We start from the raw sequence: 18600 nt of genomic DNA on the forward strand, positions 1-18600 counted from the left end.
GAACTGTGGGCAGTCCCGAACGACTCAGTGACTGCAGGTGGGATCAATATTCTCCAGCTGCCAGGAGAGCAGCACTCCTCGAAGTGCCCTCTGACAAAGTGTCAGGAGACTGTCTTGTTCTCTAGGGGCACAGAAAGAGGAAATCCTCCAGGCCTGTCACTTCCTTCACAAAGTGCAGTGTGCCAGGCACGCTGGAACCCACACTAGGAAAAGCCCCGTGAATGTGGATGCTGCAGAGCTGTGCGGGTTCTGTAACGAGCTGCCTGCAACACTCATGTTAGGGACGTACGTGTGTGTGTGAGGGTGTGTGTGTGTGTGAGAGAGAGAGAGAGAGAGAGGAGATAGAGTCTGTGTTCAAAATAAGTTATGGCAAGTTTTGTCAGGGTTTAAACTAATCACTTTGACTTTCTATTGGAATTGCTTAATGAAGAACCAGCAAAAGAGAAAAGACATTTAAATGGCAGATAGAAACATCTGGTTTATCACCAGAGAGCTAAGACTTAAAATTTGATTTTAGAACCTGTGGGTTGGACTCTTGTTTTGAACGTTACAATAGGCAAGTGAATGAATTATCATCTAATGTTGTATTTCTTTATAAGAACTTGTACCAGATATTCATTTGAGGATAATCAAAAATATAAAATACATAAAAATATAAAATCCAATTTTAATAAAAACTATCAGAATTTTTACATTATAACATAGATTCATTAAAAAGGAAACCTCTTTCAAGTATAAATTTGAATGCAGTGTAATGGACTCATATGAGAAAATGTGACACATATTTCAAGTAGTCGTTTGAGAACTTTGGAGAATTAATTGAGGCCATGATTTAATAAGTTTTCTATCCTGAGAGTATATCTTAGTACCAAGAATTTTCAGAAAGGATCAGAAAGTGACAGAGTTGAGGGGAGGGGCAAGGGGAACCGCTTAAGGTCAAGGTGCTTAGAGGATATGGAATGGTGGACTTGCTCTAGTTTTAGTCCAGGCTCTCCAGAGAAACAGTAGCTGGATATATTGATAAATAAGAGACTCATGACAGGAATTGGGTCATGAGGCTCTGAAGGCCAAGATGCCCCATAGTCTGCTGGCTGCAAGGTGGGAAACAGGAAGGCCAGGGAATCATTAAGTCTGAGGTCAAAGGCCACTGGTGTACATACTGGAGTCCTAAGGCCCAAGAACTAGGAGCTTCAAGCTCCAAGGGTAGGAGAAGATAGACGTCTTGGCTCAAGAAGAGAGAGAATTGGCCCTTACTTTGCCTTTTTGTTCCATTTGGGCCCCCAATGGATTGGATGATGCTGCCTGCCCACATTGGTGAAGGTGGATCTTCTTTATCAGTCTACTGAGCCAAATGTTAATTTCTCCTACCCCTGCAGACACACACAGAAATACTGTTTTACCAGCTCTCAGGGCCTCCCTTAGGCCAGTGAAGTTGGAACAAAATTAACTGTCACACCTGGGATAAGACCAGAGACTAGAAAAATTGAGGGGAAGGAAAATCTCAATTCTTGAACAAGGAATTTGTGTGTGTGTGTGTGTGTGTGTGTGTGTGTGTAATTCATCCTTTATGATTTCCATAAAGAAGGCTGCTACTTGCTCTTCAGCATTTCTGCTGCTGAATTTATGGGTACCTGTCTCCTTGCCTTGGTCTGGAGGCCTCCGCGTGAATCTTATGCACAGATCACGTGCTTCCTTTTATGCTCTTAGAGAATTTTACTCAGTTCTCTCTGGTCTGTCTCTGGATAATTCTAAGATCTCTTTGGTTCTGTCGTTCTGCAGTTTCATTATCTTGTGAATGTAGACATCTGTCTACATGTGAATTTATTTTTATCTGTCCTTCCCAAACCTGAGAATTTCTTTATTTAGTTCTGGAAAATTATCAGCCAATCTCTTTGAATCTTGCCTCTCAGTCTTTTTTTTCCTTCTTCAAGTCCTATTGGGAGTATATTAGACTTTATTATTCTTTCCTTCATCCTTCTTAACCTCTCTTTCATATGCCCCATCCTACGTCTCCACTACATTCTTGGTCATATCCTCAGGTCTGTTTCTAGCCCAGTAATTCTTCAGTCATGCCGAAGCTACTGCTTACCTCAACATGGCTTTCGATTTTAGTGAGTATATTTTGACTTTCAGAAGTTTTACTTAGTCCTTTTTCATATCTGCTTGCCCTGTATCTTATTCTAACATATTTAAGTCCTCCTTTTGATTTAAACAATGTGAACGTATTTATGGTAGAATCTGAGAGTCCTACTAAAGCTTTTACGGGTCCAACCTGCTGTCTGCTACACTGCTGGCGTCCACTTGCTCAGGAAGCTTGCTCCCTTGTCTGTCCCTCCAGAGCAGTTTTGCATTTGCTTCTACGGGTGCTCCTGGGATGTTTCTGGTCAGAGACCAGGCTTTCTGTTAATTTCCAAGCTAACGGGTTCCCAGGTCTCAGGGGCAGCATAACTTGAACCACAACTCCATGTGCAGAGGCAGGCCCATAGTTATAAACCTTCAGGGGAGGCTTTTACACCCCTAGCTCAGGGTAAACTCAACAGCTAGTGGATTGTGCTGATAGATTTTTTTTTTCTTCTAAACTACTGTTTCTTTGAGGGTATGGTTCTTTGTGAGTCTCAGCTTTATGCAAGGTCTCACTGTTCTTTTCTGACTGTGTGTGTGTGTGTGTGTGTGTGTGTGTAAATCCAGAGGCCTACCTCTATTATCAAGACCAGACCCACAGCCCCTTCCAGGGTGATGCAGCTCCCTCACTGACAGGCTTCATGTTGAGCTCCTTCTTTATTTCTGGACCCAAGATTTTCTAAATTTCTTGCGAACTTGGCCATGAATTCAAACGACAGTTGCTATATTTAAGCTACCATTTATAAGGGTACCATTAAGCGACCATTATAAGGGTTTGTAGCAGAAGGACTGTCAAGTTATTACATAGTTGGCTCTATTGCTTGAATTTTTCAAATCTTGTTTCTATAACTTAATTGGGAAAGATCTTTGGTTCCTGGCAGGGTCAGCAGTTCAAGGTGACACATACTGTTCTTTTGCTTTGCTTGCAAGAACAAAGTGGGGCTATACTGTAACCAAAGAGACCATGGTGGTGATCTGAGTGACCTAATAACTAGTGTGGGAAACAAAAGACCAAGTAGAGGAGCCCTTAAGCCACAAGTCTGCAGTCAACAATGGGGCATGCCCACTCACTGAGTACATGTTCCATTGGTAGAAAGAACAGGCATGTCTTCTTTATCTCCTTTTCTTTTCTTTTTACTGAAAAATAAGACACAGATACAGAAAACTACACAAAACAAATATTAAGCTTAGTAACAGACCCCTCTGTAACCACCACCCAGGTCGAGATAGATGTGCAGCCAGCCACTCCAGCAGCCTGTCCTGTGCCCATCCCAGAGCTGCTGCTCTACACCCAGGAAGTCTCTGAATGGCACATGCTACTTTCTTGCCAATCTGTGTATGTTTTAGGCTCTCTGCCATGTTTGGACACTAGTTACCAGGGAGCTGGCACCACTAACCCACCGAAGCACGTTCTTTTAGTGTGTTCAACACCACGGTAAAATAAAGTGCCACCTTCACTGGAGATGTGAGATGTTCCCAGGGCCTCCACCTGTCCAGGGGCTCTTAGAGAGTCATGCACTGACAGACTGGGTGAGCTATTTGCCTCAAATCATGTGGTTAAAGAGGAGTATTTTTTACTTGGAACCCACGGGTCTCTCACCAGCCTGTTTCCCCCTTGAGTCTTCATCCCCACATAGAGGATGCGAACTGTACATTACATCTCATTCCAATGTTCACCTTATTTGTTAGTTGTCTAGTTCACGCAAATAAGTGTTTATCTACTGCAGTTATATCTTGTTTTTCTACAGAAAAATACATGAATCCAGATAAGACAAAAACCTCAGCCAGTGTGCTGGGTAGTGGTCCCACTCACCAGCAGATCAGAGGCAAGAGATTATCAAACAGATGTACCTGGAGGAACACAGGGGTAGCAACAGACCCTGGATCCTCAGCCGTAGCCAATCACAGGGAATCTGTTGGCGGTGAAGAGAAGGCAGCAAATTCATTTAATGCAAATTTGAAGAAGAGAGAAAAGATGAAAATGACGATGGAGAAGAACACAGAGGTCAGTTCATCTCAAGAATGTTCTTTAGGATATATATTTCCCCACAATGTATATAAAACTTCCTCTGAGCAAACTAAATTTGCTTTGTTCTTCCTGGTAGACAAAGCTTTATGGCCTTTTTCTCTTTGGCCATCAAGAGTCTCAGAGCCACATCTGAGCCTGTTCTGGACACTATAGGTGCTTGGGGCATCATCTCTGCACCTTCATTCTTCCTGTTCTGCTTTACATTTAGAAGTGTTTTCTGAGCTTAAAATCAGCAGAAGAAACCCAAGAGAAAAGACTGACGGAGGAGCAAAAATTCTAAAACTTCTCCATGAAAAAGGAAAACATACACACTAACCAAGACAGTGTGGTACTGAGGATAGTCCTGTTGATCAACTGAACAGAGTCCATAAGTAAATGGTGGCATTCAAATGATTTTTGACAAGGAGGCCAGACAGTTTAATGGGGGGACAGTCTTTCCAGCAAATGTTGGGACAACTGGATAATCACGTGCAATTAGAATTAAGTAGGACGCCTACCTTGTATGTATACAAAAGTTAACTCAAAATTGATCAAACTTAACAACTAAAACTACAAAACTTTTAGAAGAAAGCAGGGATAAATCATCATGACCTTGGATTAGGCAACAGTTTCCAAAAGAAAAAAAGAAAAAAATAAGATTGGAGTCCATCAAAATTAAATACCCCTGTGTTTCAAAAGCTACCACCCAGAAAGTAACAAGAAATATCTACAAAATATATCTGATAAGGGACTCTCATCTAGAATATAAAAAGAACTCTTACAACTCAATAATAAAAAGAACTAAAAAAAAAAATAGAATATCTGAATGAATAAAAATGTTTCCAAAGGAGATACACAGATGGCCAACAAGCACTTAAGATTTAAGTAAGGAAGCAAATCACCTTTTAGTAATGCAAAACAAAATCCTAAAATAAAAAATTATTCTGGACCTGGGGCCACAAGTGAAAATTGTGTTCATACCAGTTTCCTGGAATCATGGACTACAAACAGAGTGTGCCTAAGCAAAGATGCCTCTCATTCACTCTTCAAATACTGAGTACCTTGTTGGCTCCTGTTGAGGACATAAAATTGAAAATAAAATCATCTCCCCAAATCTCCGTAAGGGTAGTAAAGAAAACACTTCTATTACTGAACAAGCCTTAAATCAGAATGTGATGTGCATCACAGGCAATTGACAAAGATATCTCACCCTTGCCATGTTAGGAGCCAGGTACAATCTGTCTCAATGTAAACAGTAGTAACTTGTCCTGCAGTAAGAGGACTAGGCAGTACTATTGATCACACATAGTTCATGCTCTCTACCTGGTGACTGGGATAACCATCTAGGTCATCTATTTAGTTTATCCAGAGTAAAAACACACTTCTCATACTTTTATGACAGGAGTTAGTTGTGCAACTTTGGAACACGGGGCCCATTAAAGTTAGTCTCCTAGGAAACTGGGAGATTGGGCGCTTTCTCTCTGGATGTTTACACTGCAAACAGATGGCTCTGGGAGCCCTTGAGCAAGGCTTTTCTAGGTTCTAGGTCCTAAAGCTAACCCAGGGCCTAGGCAGTCTTCAAAAGGAATTAGGTTCATTTCAAAGAGCGAATACTTAAAATGATCACTTTTCTAAACTACATGCTCAAAAAGGAGAGGAAAATATTTTCAACAGGAAGAATTAAGCGTCTTATTTTTAATCTGCGTTTTATAGTCCTACACGTTACCGACACACCCTGTAGGTAAGACACCGCCCAGCGCAAGGCTGGCCGCTGTGAGTAGGAACAAGATCCCGCAAGCTTTCGAGGTGGCTCGCAGCGGGAAGCCAGGGGCCGGATGAACCGAGAACTGGAAGTTTAAGGCAAGTCTTCCAAAGCAGGATTTTGATTAAGAGTGCACAAGGATGCGTGGAAGCAGCAAGATTTTGGGCTGACGGATTCGAAGACAGAGCATGAATTCTTTCCACCGAAGGGCGGCTCGGTCTTTGGGAAGCTCCGTAATGACCACTCAGACCACGTGCATGGCTGCAGACTCCCAGGACACTAAACCGCACGCTGAAGTAAGGTCTGAGGTGGGGTCTCGGCGCTCTTGGGCCGGGGCCGACCGAGGCGGCGACCCTGTGGGAAGAATGCCCACCGAGCACCCGCCCCTCGCCAACCCCGTCCTGCAGGACGTAGAAGCGCTTTGTCCGCCACCCGCCAGTCCCAGGACGCCCGCGGGCCGCCCGCTCCTTTCCGGTGCCGGTCGGCGTTGTAGACCCTCCTTCTCCGTGTGGCGGACACCGCCCGAAACTGCGCGTAGCACACGGACTACTGCCGCCACGGGCGAGTGACCGGAGACGGATCGGAACATGACCACGCACCCCTCCCCCGCTCACGTGACCTTCCGGGGCTGGCCTGTCTTCGCCCCCGCCGCGCCATGAACAGATGCGGAGCCGCCTTTGCTGTCTTCTGCGCAGGCGCAGACCTTGACTCGCGACTGTTGACGCAATCCTGAGCGGACTCGGGCCCCAAGCGTATGTCGACTCACGTACCTCTGCCCGAACGGCCTCCGCAGTCGGAAGTGCGCGCGCAGTCCCCACCCCCAGCCACGGGAGGGGGCGGAGCCGTTTGGGGGCGGGGCGGGCCCTGCGGCGGCCAATCGGCGGCGCCCGCCCTGTTGTTCCGCCCCGCCCAGCCTGCCGTCGGTCCCCGGGGGCCTGGTCCGGCGGACGCGCGGTAGCGGCGGCGGAGGCGGCGACGCCGGCTGGGAGGTGAGTGTGCGGCCCGGAGGCCGTCCGGGCTTTTCGCCCCAGCTGCTACCTCCTGACTTGTCTGAGCGTGGCGAGTGGGCTGGCAGCGCGTGCCCTCCCGGAGAAGCGGCGGGCCTCGGGGGCGCAGGAGCCGGGGGCGGCCCGGGTTCGGAGGTCCAGGCCCGATCACGCGGGCGCCGTGGATGCCCGCGGCCCAGGAGGCAGCGGATCCGTTTGCAGAGGGGGCGTGTGTCCCTCGGAAGTGTGCGGGTCGGAGGGGCCTAGGGGGCGGGGGCGTGCGCCGTCGGAGCGCGATGCGGACCCGGACGCGGCCGGGCAGGAGCGCCGCACCCTTCTTAGTGCCTTGGAGCCTTGGAGAGCGGCCGGCGGGAGGGAGATGCTTGGGGACGGAGGTGCGGCTGGGCGCTAGCCAATTACAGTGGGAGATGCAGCTGTCACCCAGGCCAGAGGATTCCTGTCGCCATGATCACTGCCTTCCCTTCCTGTGCTCAGACAGTATGGGAAATTGTGCTCAGAAACCACTTTATTGATTGACTCAGAAATCGCTGTCCGGTCCCCTGTAGGTTCGCACGTCTGCTTGAGGGCCCGGTTGGCAGAGGTTTGGGGAAGTGGAAGGCTGCAGGTGAGGATGGTTATCAGGTTGAGAGAGACCTCTGCATCCATTTCTACAAGGCTGGGGCTGAAATCGGTGACAGTCCTTGGCGTACTGTACCGCCCCTCCCCCGCCCCACCCATCTAGGCTTGGTGGGTGTTTTCAGTTGACTGTAGAGTCTTCTTCAGGTGACTGCTTAGGCCTCCTGGATGTTCTTGTTACAGTTGAACTCTCAGAGGGCAGTCTTTTTTCATGTTTTGGGGTGGCTGGTGGTTGTAGGAAGCCAACTGTAGTCCTAGGTACTGGAAACAGTTTCACTGGTGGGACTGGAGAACTGGGTAGAGGTGAGGCTGGTTTTCCAGGAAAGATGACCACCCAAGACATGTTGAATCTGAGGTAACATCCAAGATCTGGTTGAACGGCAATAGAAAGAGGATGGGTACTTTGGACTGGTGGTGGAGATTTAGGAACCAAAACGTACTGGGAAAAGGAAGGTAGATTCTAGAGCACAAGGTTGGGGTGCATCTTGAGAAAGCACACAGGGAGTCTGAGGAGAGAGTAGCTCCACTAAAGCAGAAGTGACCCATGCTGGTGTGGGGTGCCACGGAAGCCGGGAGAGGAGCCCTTGGAGTGGGGAGTGCAATCTGCAGTGTAGGCAGCCCTGGAAAGATCTAGGGAGGAAAAGCAGCTCTTTGCATTTGGCATTGCTGAGGTGAGGGGCACGCTGAGCAGTTTCAGTGTGAGTCCAGAGTCCCATCAGGTCCAGGCTCAAGCCCCAGCCCAACCACTTACTGTTACCTTGTTAATTCCTCTTCTGTGAAATGGGGATGGTAGTAGCGATAATAGCACCTGGGCCGGGTGTATGGGAAGCCAGTAGCAAGTAGCTTACAAGCCTCAAGTGAGGCTGTAAGCACTTGACATGTTTGGACTCACTGGAGTCTCATTGGCTCTGGCAGTTCTCTGCAAAGGGCAGACTGTGGTTCAGAGAAATTAAGTTAGTTGCTCAGGGTAGCACAGCTCATGAAATTATTCTTGTAGAGTAACAGTAATTCAATTATGAGGTGTTTAGGGGTGCTGGAAATGGCCATGGATTGTCGACTACTTTTTCATGAAGTTTTCCTCATGGAAAGTAGTTATTTATTTAGTTGGTTGTTTTCTTTTCTTTTCTTTTTTTTTATCTTTTTAAGATTTTATTTATTTATTTGTCAGAGAGAGAAAGAGGGAGAGAGCCCACGCGCATGTGCCCAAGCAGGGGGAGCAGCAGGCAGAGGGAGAAGCAGGCTTTCCACTGAGCAAGGAGCCCGATGCGGGACTTGATTCAAGGATCCTGGGATCATGACCTGAGCCAAAGGCAGTCAACCGACTGAGCTACCCAGGCACCCCAAGTTGGTTGTTTTCAAAGGCAGACGTGATTCTCTAAAGTTTGGTGGCCACGTGTTTTAATTATTTGGTTTTCTGGTCAAAAAGCTAGACACTATTGTTGCTGTAAATTCTGTTACAGTTTGGAGGTCTGTGTCTGTAAGCAAGTTCGAAAATGACCTAGATAAGCAAATTAGTGCTATAATATATTTCATTAAGCATGACTTTGGTCAATTATGTTTATCATTGGGATAAATCATAGTAATATTTTTTATTGTGCAAATATTATCTTATGAGGGTACATTAGGACTTCACCTGCTAAGAAGTAGTGTGATTTATATCTTTAGATGAAGAAAGCTAGGTTTTGGTTGTTAATCAGTTTCTATCCTCTAGAGAAGTGAAAATAATCTTAATTTTTAATCCTTTCACTTTGGTGTTTGCTCAGGCATGAATAATTCTTGTGTCTGTTTTCAGAGCTGTTATTAGAAAGGAGAAACATGGAAAGTGGTGCAGTTCTGCTGGAATCCAAATCCTCACCGTTCAACCTTCTGCATGAAATGCATCAACTACGCCTTCTCGGTCACCTGTGTGATGTGACTGTCAGCGTGGAGTACCAGGGCGTCCGAGAAGAGTTCATGGCTCATAAGGCGGTGCTGGCAGCCACCAGCAAGTTCTTTAAGGAGATGTTCCTTAATGAGAAGACTGTGGATGGTACGAGGACTAACGTCTACTTAAATGAAGTGCAAGTTGTTGACTTTGCCTCATTTTTGGAGTTTGTGTACACTGCAAAGGTACAGGTGGAAGAAGATCGGGTGCAGCGAATGCTGGAAATGGCTGAGAAACTAAAATGTCTGGACTTATCGGAGACTTGTTTTCAGTTGAAGAAACAGATGTTAGAGTCTGTACTTCTGGAGTTGCAGAACTTCTCTGAGTCGCAGGAGGCAGAAGGGAGCAGTGACTCCCAAGCAGCTGTTGCTCCTGACCCCAGGGCAAGTCCCCCCAGGGACAGTCCTCTCCCTAACGGCCTCGGGGATTCCTCAGATCCCCTAGTGGAGACAGTCAGCAATTGCCTGTTGCCAGATATGCCCCCGAGGAAGTCCAAGGAGAAACCAGACAAGAAAAAAGATGCAGTCAAGCCTCCCTACCCGAAGATCAGAAGGGCCAGTGGAAGGCTGGCTGGAAGAAAGGTGTTTGTGGAAATCCCTAAAAAGAAATACACAAGAAGGCTGCGGGAACAGCAGAAAAGTGCTGAGGACGACATGGGGGATTACCGCAGCCCCCAGGACCCCAACCTGGCAGCCCCGGGAGCAGAGATGGAGCCCATCACGAAGCATGAGGAGTGCGGCGTGGGGGTGGAGGCGGCACAGGTACTGCCGAAAGCAGGCAGCAGGGAGGATGCAGGCCATGGGGAGGACGATGACGACGATGACGAGGAGGGCGAGAAGAGGAAGAGCAACTTTAAGTGCACTATCTGTGAAAAGGCCTTTCTGTATGAGAAGAGCTTCCTGAAGCACATCCGGCACCACCACGGGGTGGCCACGGAGGTGGTTCATCGCTGCGACACGTGCGGCCAGACCTTTGCCAACCGCTGCAACCTCAAGAGCCACCAGCGCCATGTGCACAGCAGCGAGCGCCACTTCCCGTGCGAGCTGTGTGGCAAGAAGTTCAAGAGGAAGAAGGACGTCAAGCGGCACGTGGTGCAGGTGCACGAGGGCGGTGGCGAGCGGCACCAGTGCCAGCAGTGCGGCAAGGGCCTGAGCTCCAAGACAGCGCTGAGGCTGCACGAGCGGACGCACACGGGCCACAAGCCGTATGGCTGCACCGAGTGCGAGGCCAAGTTCTCGCAGCCCTCAGCGCTGAAGACCCACATGAGGTAGGGCCGTGGCCGCCGGCCAGAGCCACTGCGAGGGTGCTCTTTGCCCGAGATGCGGCCTGTTTGTGTTCTGGGGATAGGGGTGTGGAGAGATAGAGGTCGTTCTAGGGTTTGACCGACATGGCTGTGTCTGCAGACGTTTCACTTCTTAATTTGTGCCCTCTAGAAATTGGGGGGCTACTTTGGGACGTCTGTGAATTCTCTTCCTGGGTAGAGGTATCTCTTCTTCACTCAGCCCTCCTACAGGCCCCAGGCTGATGGCTGTCCCCCTCACCCTGTGCCAGCGCGGAAGCCTGGACACGGAACCCTGGCCCCCACCGGTCTTGTCGCACGGCCACAGCAGGCCAGGCTTTCCCGATCCCAGAGTAGCCTCTGGAGCTTACGGTGCCCGCCATGCTTATGCTTGAGGGTCGGTTGGGCTCATGACCTTCATTGATCTTTTCCTGACTCTTCATTTAGAACTTGGGCCTGTGACCAGCTGGATCCCATGGTCCCATTAAAGACCTCAGTGAGAGGACGTTTAGGGCTTTAGGACACTTCTCTGGTCTTAGGTGTTTGTTCTCAGGGCTTGGAAAGTGCCATTGGTTATTCTAACCACCAGATTCAGGACAGTGTTTTCTGTTCATAATTTTTGAACTGTAGGTGGAGTACACCAGTTTTTAAATAGGTTTCCTTCAGTGCTGTTTATGCTTGAAATCCAGAAAAGCAGTTTCTCCTCTATTCTAGACCTGCCATCAGGCTAGGACGTCTTTGGGGTGGTAGTATGGTGTTCACTGTCTTTTTACTGTGTGATCAGTTAAAACCTTGGTGTAGGAAGTGCAGAGTGAGTCGTGGTTGATGGCTGCTTCATACTAGTTGTGAAACTCAAATGCTGATACACACTCCTTCAGAAACCAGCTTTCTTCAGCATTTTGAGAACCGTTCTTTCTGGACTGGTCACTTCATCTTAGGAATCGACAGTAATGTTTTTGATCACATGGTGCTTGGTCAGCTGTAGTCCCCAAGGTGTCTGTGGTCGATTACTGTGATGAGGAAGCTTTGCAAATACTGCACGGTACTATTCAGTGGTGAAGAAAGCGAGCAGAGGCGAGTGTCTGCCGGCCTGGGCTGTGCAGCAGCCCCCTGGCGAAGCGCGGCAGCCGGCTGGCCTCCAGCGGAAACGGACGTGGGGATGGAGGTCATGGGCCTGTGTACTTCCACTTCAGCCATTCTCATTCGGTCTCTTGGAATAACCGTCCTTGCAGGCTAGAGTGGAAATTGTATTGCAAAGTGAGCTTTGAGATACATCCTAAGTTATCATCTGAATGTTGTACTTTCAGAATTCATACAGGGGAAAAACCTTTTGTCTGTGATGAATGTGGTGCAAGATTCACTCAGAACCACATGCTGATTTATCATAAAAGGTGTCACACAGGTAAATACTCAATGCTGTTGTGATTGAATGTCTTTCTAGCTGTAGAAGAAACTGCCATTTAATTTAGAAGTTGGCATCTACCAAAGTGGTGCAGGCTAAAGCCATGATATAGCTTTTCCATCTCGTAAGTGAGCAAAAACAAATAATTCAAATATGCCCATGGCTCTGGTGTCGGCGTGCTCGTGGCAGCAGCCTGTGCACACTGGGCAGTAGGAGTGGCACGTGAGTCTTATGTATCGAGAGGTATGAAACAGTTCCTACTGTTGTAGCCCCAAATTGCATTTCCAGGAATCTGTCTTAAAGAAATTGTTCAAAATATGGGAAAAGCTATATGCTGTCATTCCCCTTCTTGCTCTCCCAAATAACAGAGCATTGGAAACAGCCTGATTGTCCAATCACAAGGAAGTGGTTCAGTAAACTGGTAAATCCATCCCTTCCCGGTGCCCGATGGGGCCACTCCCAGGGCTCTGAATGTTATGAAAAACACCTGTGCTTGGATGTGGACTGGAAAATGCACAATTATGCATACAGCTAATCCCAACTACATTGAAAACCTGCACATAAAAGACTAGAAGAAAATAAATTGCTATATAATGTATTAGGTGGTGGGATTATCTCATTTCTATTTTTCAAAATTTTGTGATGATTTTATTATATGAGGGAGAAAATTTAAGTTGACTTTATTCAAATTCAGCACAACACCTTATTTTACAGGATACAGAATCTAACTGTTGTACACTGCTGTTACCATACTAACCCAGTTCTTAATTGCTTGCATTTTAAAATTTTTATCTCTAAGCACTGCCATATGAGCCTCAAGTTCAAATGCAGGCGAGGCAGAACTGAGGCATTTAATGATGGGATTACTGAGACTCTAAAATGAGAATTGGTACCTAATGGAAGGTTGGGGGTGGAGGTGAGGTCAGGTGACACAAGCAATAAGTGAGAACCGGTCATTTGATGAAAATATTAATGTATTCGGGTTCTGTTAAAGCCAGTATTTTTGTTTTGATGTTTGTAAAGTCAGGGGCACACCTAATAATCAGATGATTGTGATTTGTGGAATTAAAAGGCTCAAACCATAGAACATGGAGTGAGAACATTTTTCTCCTGTTCTGTAACCCAGCCAGGTTGATTGGAGTGGCTACCCTAGAGCAGCCGTCCACATGTGTCCATGTAAACTTCCTCTCCTCTCAAGGGAGACTTTTGTCCCAATAAAGGGCCACACAAGAGCTGCTCTGAAAAATCCAGCAATTCCCCCAAACAAGTTGTAAGATTAATTTCTTGTTTGGAATGACTAAGTTTCCAAAATGTGGGCTGACTGAATGATCTAATTCTAAGCTAGTGGAACCCTTCTTGGGATTCCCAAGGGTATTTTACCAGAACTTTCAGGAATTAGCAGGCATCTTACGCGAATAGATGTTTTAGGACAGTTTTAACTGGAAAACATAATGTGCTGTGCAGCACACGCTTCTGAGTTCATGTGTGTTCTAGAGTGTGGGCCGGCTCGTCGAGTGTTGTGGTGCCTGTATCATTTCTAACTTTCTGTCTCATCTTTTCATGTAGGTGAAAGACCTTTTATGTGTGAAACATGTGGCAAGAGTTTTGCTTCTAAGGAGTATTTAAAACATCACAATAGAATCCATACTGGATCCAAACCCTTTAAATGTGAAGTTTGTTTTAGGACTTTTGCCCAGCGGAATTCACTCTACCAGCATATTAAAGTCCATACAGGTATGGCTGGCATGTCAGCAGGAAAGGGAGTTGAGTGTGGCTAGGATAGGTCCCAAAAGTTTTAGATTTACTAGAAAACTATTTGGAATTTAGCATTGTTTTGTGTGTCATAATAGCATTTTTAAATTTCTGAGTTTCTGGTTTCTGGCTCTCACAAACTGGAAAGGTATGGTGTTTGGATGTGGATATGTGGACATTTTAACATTTTCAGATTAGAATTCGGGGTAATGGTCTATACATATTAGTGTACACACACACAAATTCAGTTATTATGGGACTTGGAATTTTATATTCCGTTACTGTGGAAAACAGGTGAACTTCTGTAGATGTAGTACCAGCTTTCGGCTTTGGCCCTTTTAGGGTGTAGACCATAAATTCCTGGTGTTATAGGGATAGATGTGTACCTGTCAATGGACTCTTGAGTCATTCCCAGCGTAGCCTTCCTGCTGCTGCTTTCCAGTGGTCTCCCAGCAGCATGATTCCAGAGCTTATCAGAATTCAACACAGTAGGCTGGAGAGATCAACCTGAGGCTTTCCTCTCTTCCCATCTCAGGGGAACGTCCTTATTGCTGTGACCAGTGTGGGAAGCAGTTCACTCAGCTCAATGCTCTCCAGCGTCACCATCGCATCCACACGGGGGAGAAGCCATTCATGTGTAACGCGTGCGGGCGGACATTCACCGACAAGTCCACTCTCCGGCGGCATACCTCGGTAAGCAGTAGCGTGACTTCTGAATGACAAATCGCTGGTCCCCAGGTACACGTAACTCTCGACAGTCAGAAGTGCCAGCCATCATCCCATAAGGTGGTCATAGAAGATAGTGGGTCTTTCCTTTTCAGGTTTTCTCTGCAGGGAGTACATTCAGTGTGAAAAAGAACCGAGGCTCAGGGCTCCAAAGGCACAATCTGTGATAAGCGCTCCTTAACAGTGACAGTGGTGGTAGGTACTTGGCCATTAGTGAAAGGGTATTTTGCTACGGTGGAAACTAAGTTGAAAAGAGACTGTTGCTTTAAAAGATGTACTTGTTCAGAGACACGTTGTGACTTCTGTTTTGTGTTTGATTTGTAGATACATGATAAGAATACTCCATGGAAGTCTTTCCTTGTTATTGTAGATGGCTCACCCAAGAATGATGACGCACACAAGACTGAGCAGCCAGATGAAGAATATACGCCATCCAAACTTTCGGATAAATTGCTGTCTTTTGCAGAAAATGGCCATTTTCACAACCTAGCCACAGTCCAAGGCAGCATACCCACAGTGCACGAGAACAGTTCTGCAGACATGGCCTGCAAGTCGGACGATTGCGTGGTGTCTCAGGACACGCTGCTGGCTACCACCATCAGTGAGCTTAGCGAGCTGACCCCACAGACAGACCCGATGCCCACACAGCTTCACTCGCTGACCAGCATGGAATGAGGGCTTAGTTACCTGCCAAGCAGATCCTACGCTGCGTCTCCGCGTGTGTGATTGTTGTATGCAGGCTACCAATAGTCAGGGGCTAAGACAAAGAACTGTCTGGGGGCAGAGTGGGCAAGAATACCTTCTGCACATTTTCCTGAATCTCTGCTAACTTGCACGTCTTTATCAAAGCATTTTTAGAGCTTCCCCTTAAAAATCCCAGTCTGCATGATCTCAGCTATGCTTGATCGACAAACAAGGCAGTTAACACGACCTCACTGGATCCTGGTGCAGGTTGTATGCATAACGCTTGTCTTGATGTGTAGGAAGTTTGGACAGCCACATAACTGTAGAATACAGAGCCCTGGCCCAGCTCATGAAGTTACTGTTAGTGATCTCCCTGGTCTCTCAGCCTGCCTTACCCTTCTGTGTGGGTTTAGTTCCCTGATCATTTTAAGCTATTTTTTCTACCAACTTGAAATAAAACTGGGACCATGTATTTTCAGCTCTTTCCTTTTGCACTGAAGCAAGTCCAATTCGCTCTGGGGACCCTTGAGTTGGACTGAAGAAATGGATGGTTGCATTCATTCCCCTCCACCTCCTGTCTGTAGGCACTAAAAAAGGAATGACAAATTGAACACTTGAAAATGGCTTCGTATAATCTGTACTTACAGCACATTTGCAGCTAGGAAGTTGGCCATAGAATAACTGCTGAAATGAAGTGTGGCTGTTGGGTTTCATTCCTAAAGTCTTATTAGGTAAAAGCTGTCCTACCAAAGATTCTAGCAGCAAATGGTGTTGTAGTTTTTGCAGAGGTGTGAAAAGTGAAGAGGCTTTAGAACACTTGAAACACTGTCCTTTTATTCACAAGTAGCAATGAGGTGACCTGGCAAATCTTAGAACAGAGTGTTAGTATTTTTGGCTAGGTTTTCCTGATTTACTCTGTGATTTTCAGAAACCCAGAATTTCTCATTTACATATCAAGAGCTTGAAACAGGCAAGTAATTCCCACACGTTTGTTTACTTGGGAACATGTGAGCATATAAGCAGAAAGGACCAAAAGCCTTGGAACTTGTCTTTGATTATGCCTTAAGAGTGGATTGTGAAGAACCAGGAACTTTGTCTTCAGTGCTCCTGTGGCTGGCTCATGCTGGCCTTCTGCTTAAAATGAATTTGCAGTGAAGTTAATTCTGCTGTATTTGCTAAGCCCGATTCCTGGTTCCAGTGGCTTGGGTATGTTGCCGCATGCTAAGTGCTTTGACTCACATGTAACCCTAAACATGATAATTTAAAGAAGAATTCTTTTGTTCACTAGTTGCTCTTTTTCTTACATTTTAATTTATTAAACTTGCTGTGAAAACATGTTCATTTTCTAAGAGAAAGGTACTTTATCCTACGTTCCAGGATGAAGGCACAGCTGCACTATGCCAGAAACTAATGTGGGAAGACTCTCCCTAAATGCTTATTTTGTTCTAACTGGTAACATGTTAATAAAAAGCCACTCTAAGATGTTTTAGGTGCTGATAACATGTTTCACACTTGCTCTTGAAGATGGCAGAACTGAATTTTCAATGACGACAGCATATCCTGGTTGTATTTACAGAACAATAAAACTGTCACACAACCATTTTACTTTTGGTAAGAGAATGAGCCTGCCCAGCTGATGTACTGTTTCATGGAATAAAGTCATCTTAATGAGAAGGAATTTAAATAATAGATTATTTTGTTACCTACTGGAAGAATTTTTGTCTTGAATTTGTTTCTCTAGAAATTCTACAAAAAATCATTTAATGTGTTAATAAATGTTTGCTTTCTAAAAAGTTTTGCAAGCCTAGAGTTTATTTCCACTGTTAGAATCTAGGCTCTGTAGGGGCACCTGGGTGGCACAGTCGTTAAGCGTCTGCCTTCGGCTCAGGGTGTGATCCCAGTGTTCTGGGATTGAGCCCCACATCAGGCTCCTCTGCTGGGAGCCTGCTTCTTCCTCTCCCACTCCCCCTGCTTGTGTTCCCTCTCTCGCTGGCTGTCTGTCAAATAAATAAAATCTTAAAAAAAAAAAAAAATCTAGGCTCTGTAGAAAGAAGATTCTTAATTGGAACAAGTATAATTCTCTTCCATTTCATGGGTGATGAAATGCAAATCAGGGTCTGTAGTCTTAGGAATGTCTACATAACTGTCTGGCGTGCATATTGATTAGACGTGAAAGCCTGGTGGTGAGGGAAGCTGGCCTCTGTCTGCAGGGGTGGCCTCCGAGAGGCCTCTTCAGTGTGATGTGTCAGTCTCTGTCACGAATGTGTCTCCAACTAGACCCATGTCTGTCCTTCCCAGGAGGGTAAGGTTACGCCCGAGGGCAGAGAAAAGCAAAAACACTGCAGAAGACCCAGCACAGAGGGATTTGTGGGGTGTCGTGATTCCTCTTAACCCAAGTAGTCTTGCTGAGAGAAAGCAAGGCTGCCTTATATATCGGTCCTGAAAGTGTGATCAGAAAGTGCCCAGGGTGCTGGTGCCGCTCCTCCCAGAGCATCATGAAAGGCAATGGAGGGAATGATTTAGTGCCTTCCAAACACTTCGTGGGAAATGCTCTCAGCAGAGTCTAAAGCACTCCGCCACTTTTGATTTTACCAAAATTTATACAGAATTTGAAGAAGAAAGCCATGTGGTGGTGGTGGTGGTGGTGGGGAAACCTATACTAATTGACTTTAATAGAAATGTGGTTTTGCTATAGGTGATAATCCAAACCAACAATTTGAGCGTAAGTTTTAATTCTAACCTGTTCAGTTTTATCTTGCCACACCAGGGACATTTTTTGAGACCAAATGAGTGCTTGTCTCTTTAACTAAACTTGATGGTGTTCATGTTCCTTGAAATAATATTATTTCAGTGGGGAGTATGGGGCCTGGGGAACTCATGCGAAGGGTCATTTGTTCACTTGTACCAAGGTGGCCAAAAATAACCAAGCAGGATACAAACAAACATGGCTCAGAGGGTTATCTGGCATATCATTCTAGTTGAGCCCCAGAAACCACCCACTTACCTCTGCCAGTCTGTACAGGGGCCCTTACCACTGCTGGCAAAACCAGGTTTTTAACCCACCATGGTGGCTTCTATTAGGAAAGGATTCTGAGAAGAGACATCTGAATGAGCTAAACTAGAATGATCAACTTCTCAGAATACTTAGCCTGGAACAGCCTGTTCTACCATTCATTTTTTAAAATTTGCTTTGAATTATCTTTAAGTTGTTGTGAATATACTTATGGACCTGACCACTGTTCTCTGAGGGAAGGAACCGGCCGGTACTAGCCCCTGCCCCCAACCGTATCCTCCTCCTCCCCAGAACTTGAGGCCCAAGT

General features: G+C 46.2%; 1 protein-coding gene across 2 annotated transcripts; it reads left to right on the forward strand.

Annotated features, from left to right (window-relative positions):
* The first annotated feature begins 2154 nt into the window (after nucleotides 1–2154).
* GZF1 (GDNF inducible zinc finger protein 1) lies at nucleotides 2155–17073 on the forward strand. Of its 2 annotated transcripts, none has more exons than XM_026487493.4 (6): nucleotides 2155–6880; nucleotides 9306–10704; nucleotides 12024–12118; nucleotides 13685–13852; nucleotides 14406–14563; nucleotides 14921–17073. In XM_026487493.4, the coding sequence occupies exons 2-6, from the start codon at nucleotides 9329–9331 to the stop codon at nucleotides 15269–15271; spliced, it is 2148 nt and encodes a 715-aa protein (XP_026343278.2). In that variant the 5' UTR covers nucleotides 2155–6880; nucleotides 9306–9328; the 3' UTR covers nucleotides 15272–17073. The 2 variants fall into 2 exon arrangements, with proteins under 2 accessions (XP_026343278.2, XP_026343279.1); XM_026487494.4 differs by having other exon boundaries at nucleotides 14967–17073.
* The last annotated feature ends 1527 nt before the right edge of the window (nucleotides 17074–18600 follow it).

This window comes from Ursus arctos, unplaced genomic scaffold (genome assembly GCF_023065955.2).
Source record: "Ursus arctos isolate Adak ecotype North America unplaced genomic scaffold, UrsArc2.0 scaffold_16, whole genome shotgun sequence".
NCBI lineage: Eukaryota > Metazoa > Chordata > Mammalia > Carnivora > Ursidae > Ursus > Ursus arctos.

Bases quoted from the DNA above. Each gene is read 5' to 3' on its own strand.
- GZF1 (XM_026487493.4), top strand. From the start codon at position 9,329: ATGGAAAGTGGTGCAGTTCTGCTGGAATCCAAATCCTCACCGTTCAAC. The intron at 12,119-13,684 runs GTAAATACTCAA...CTTTTCATGTAG, and splicing joins TCATAAAAGGTGTCACACAG to GTGAAAGACCTTTTATGTGT. The intron at 13,853-14,405 runs GTATGGCTGGCA...TTCCCATCTCAG, and splicing joins GCATATTAAAGTCCATACAG to GGGAACGTCCTTATTGCTGT.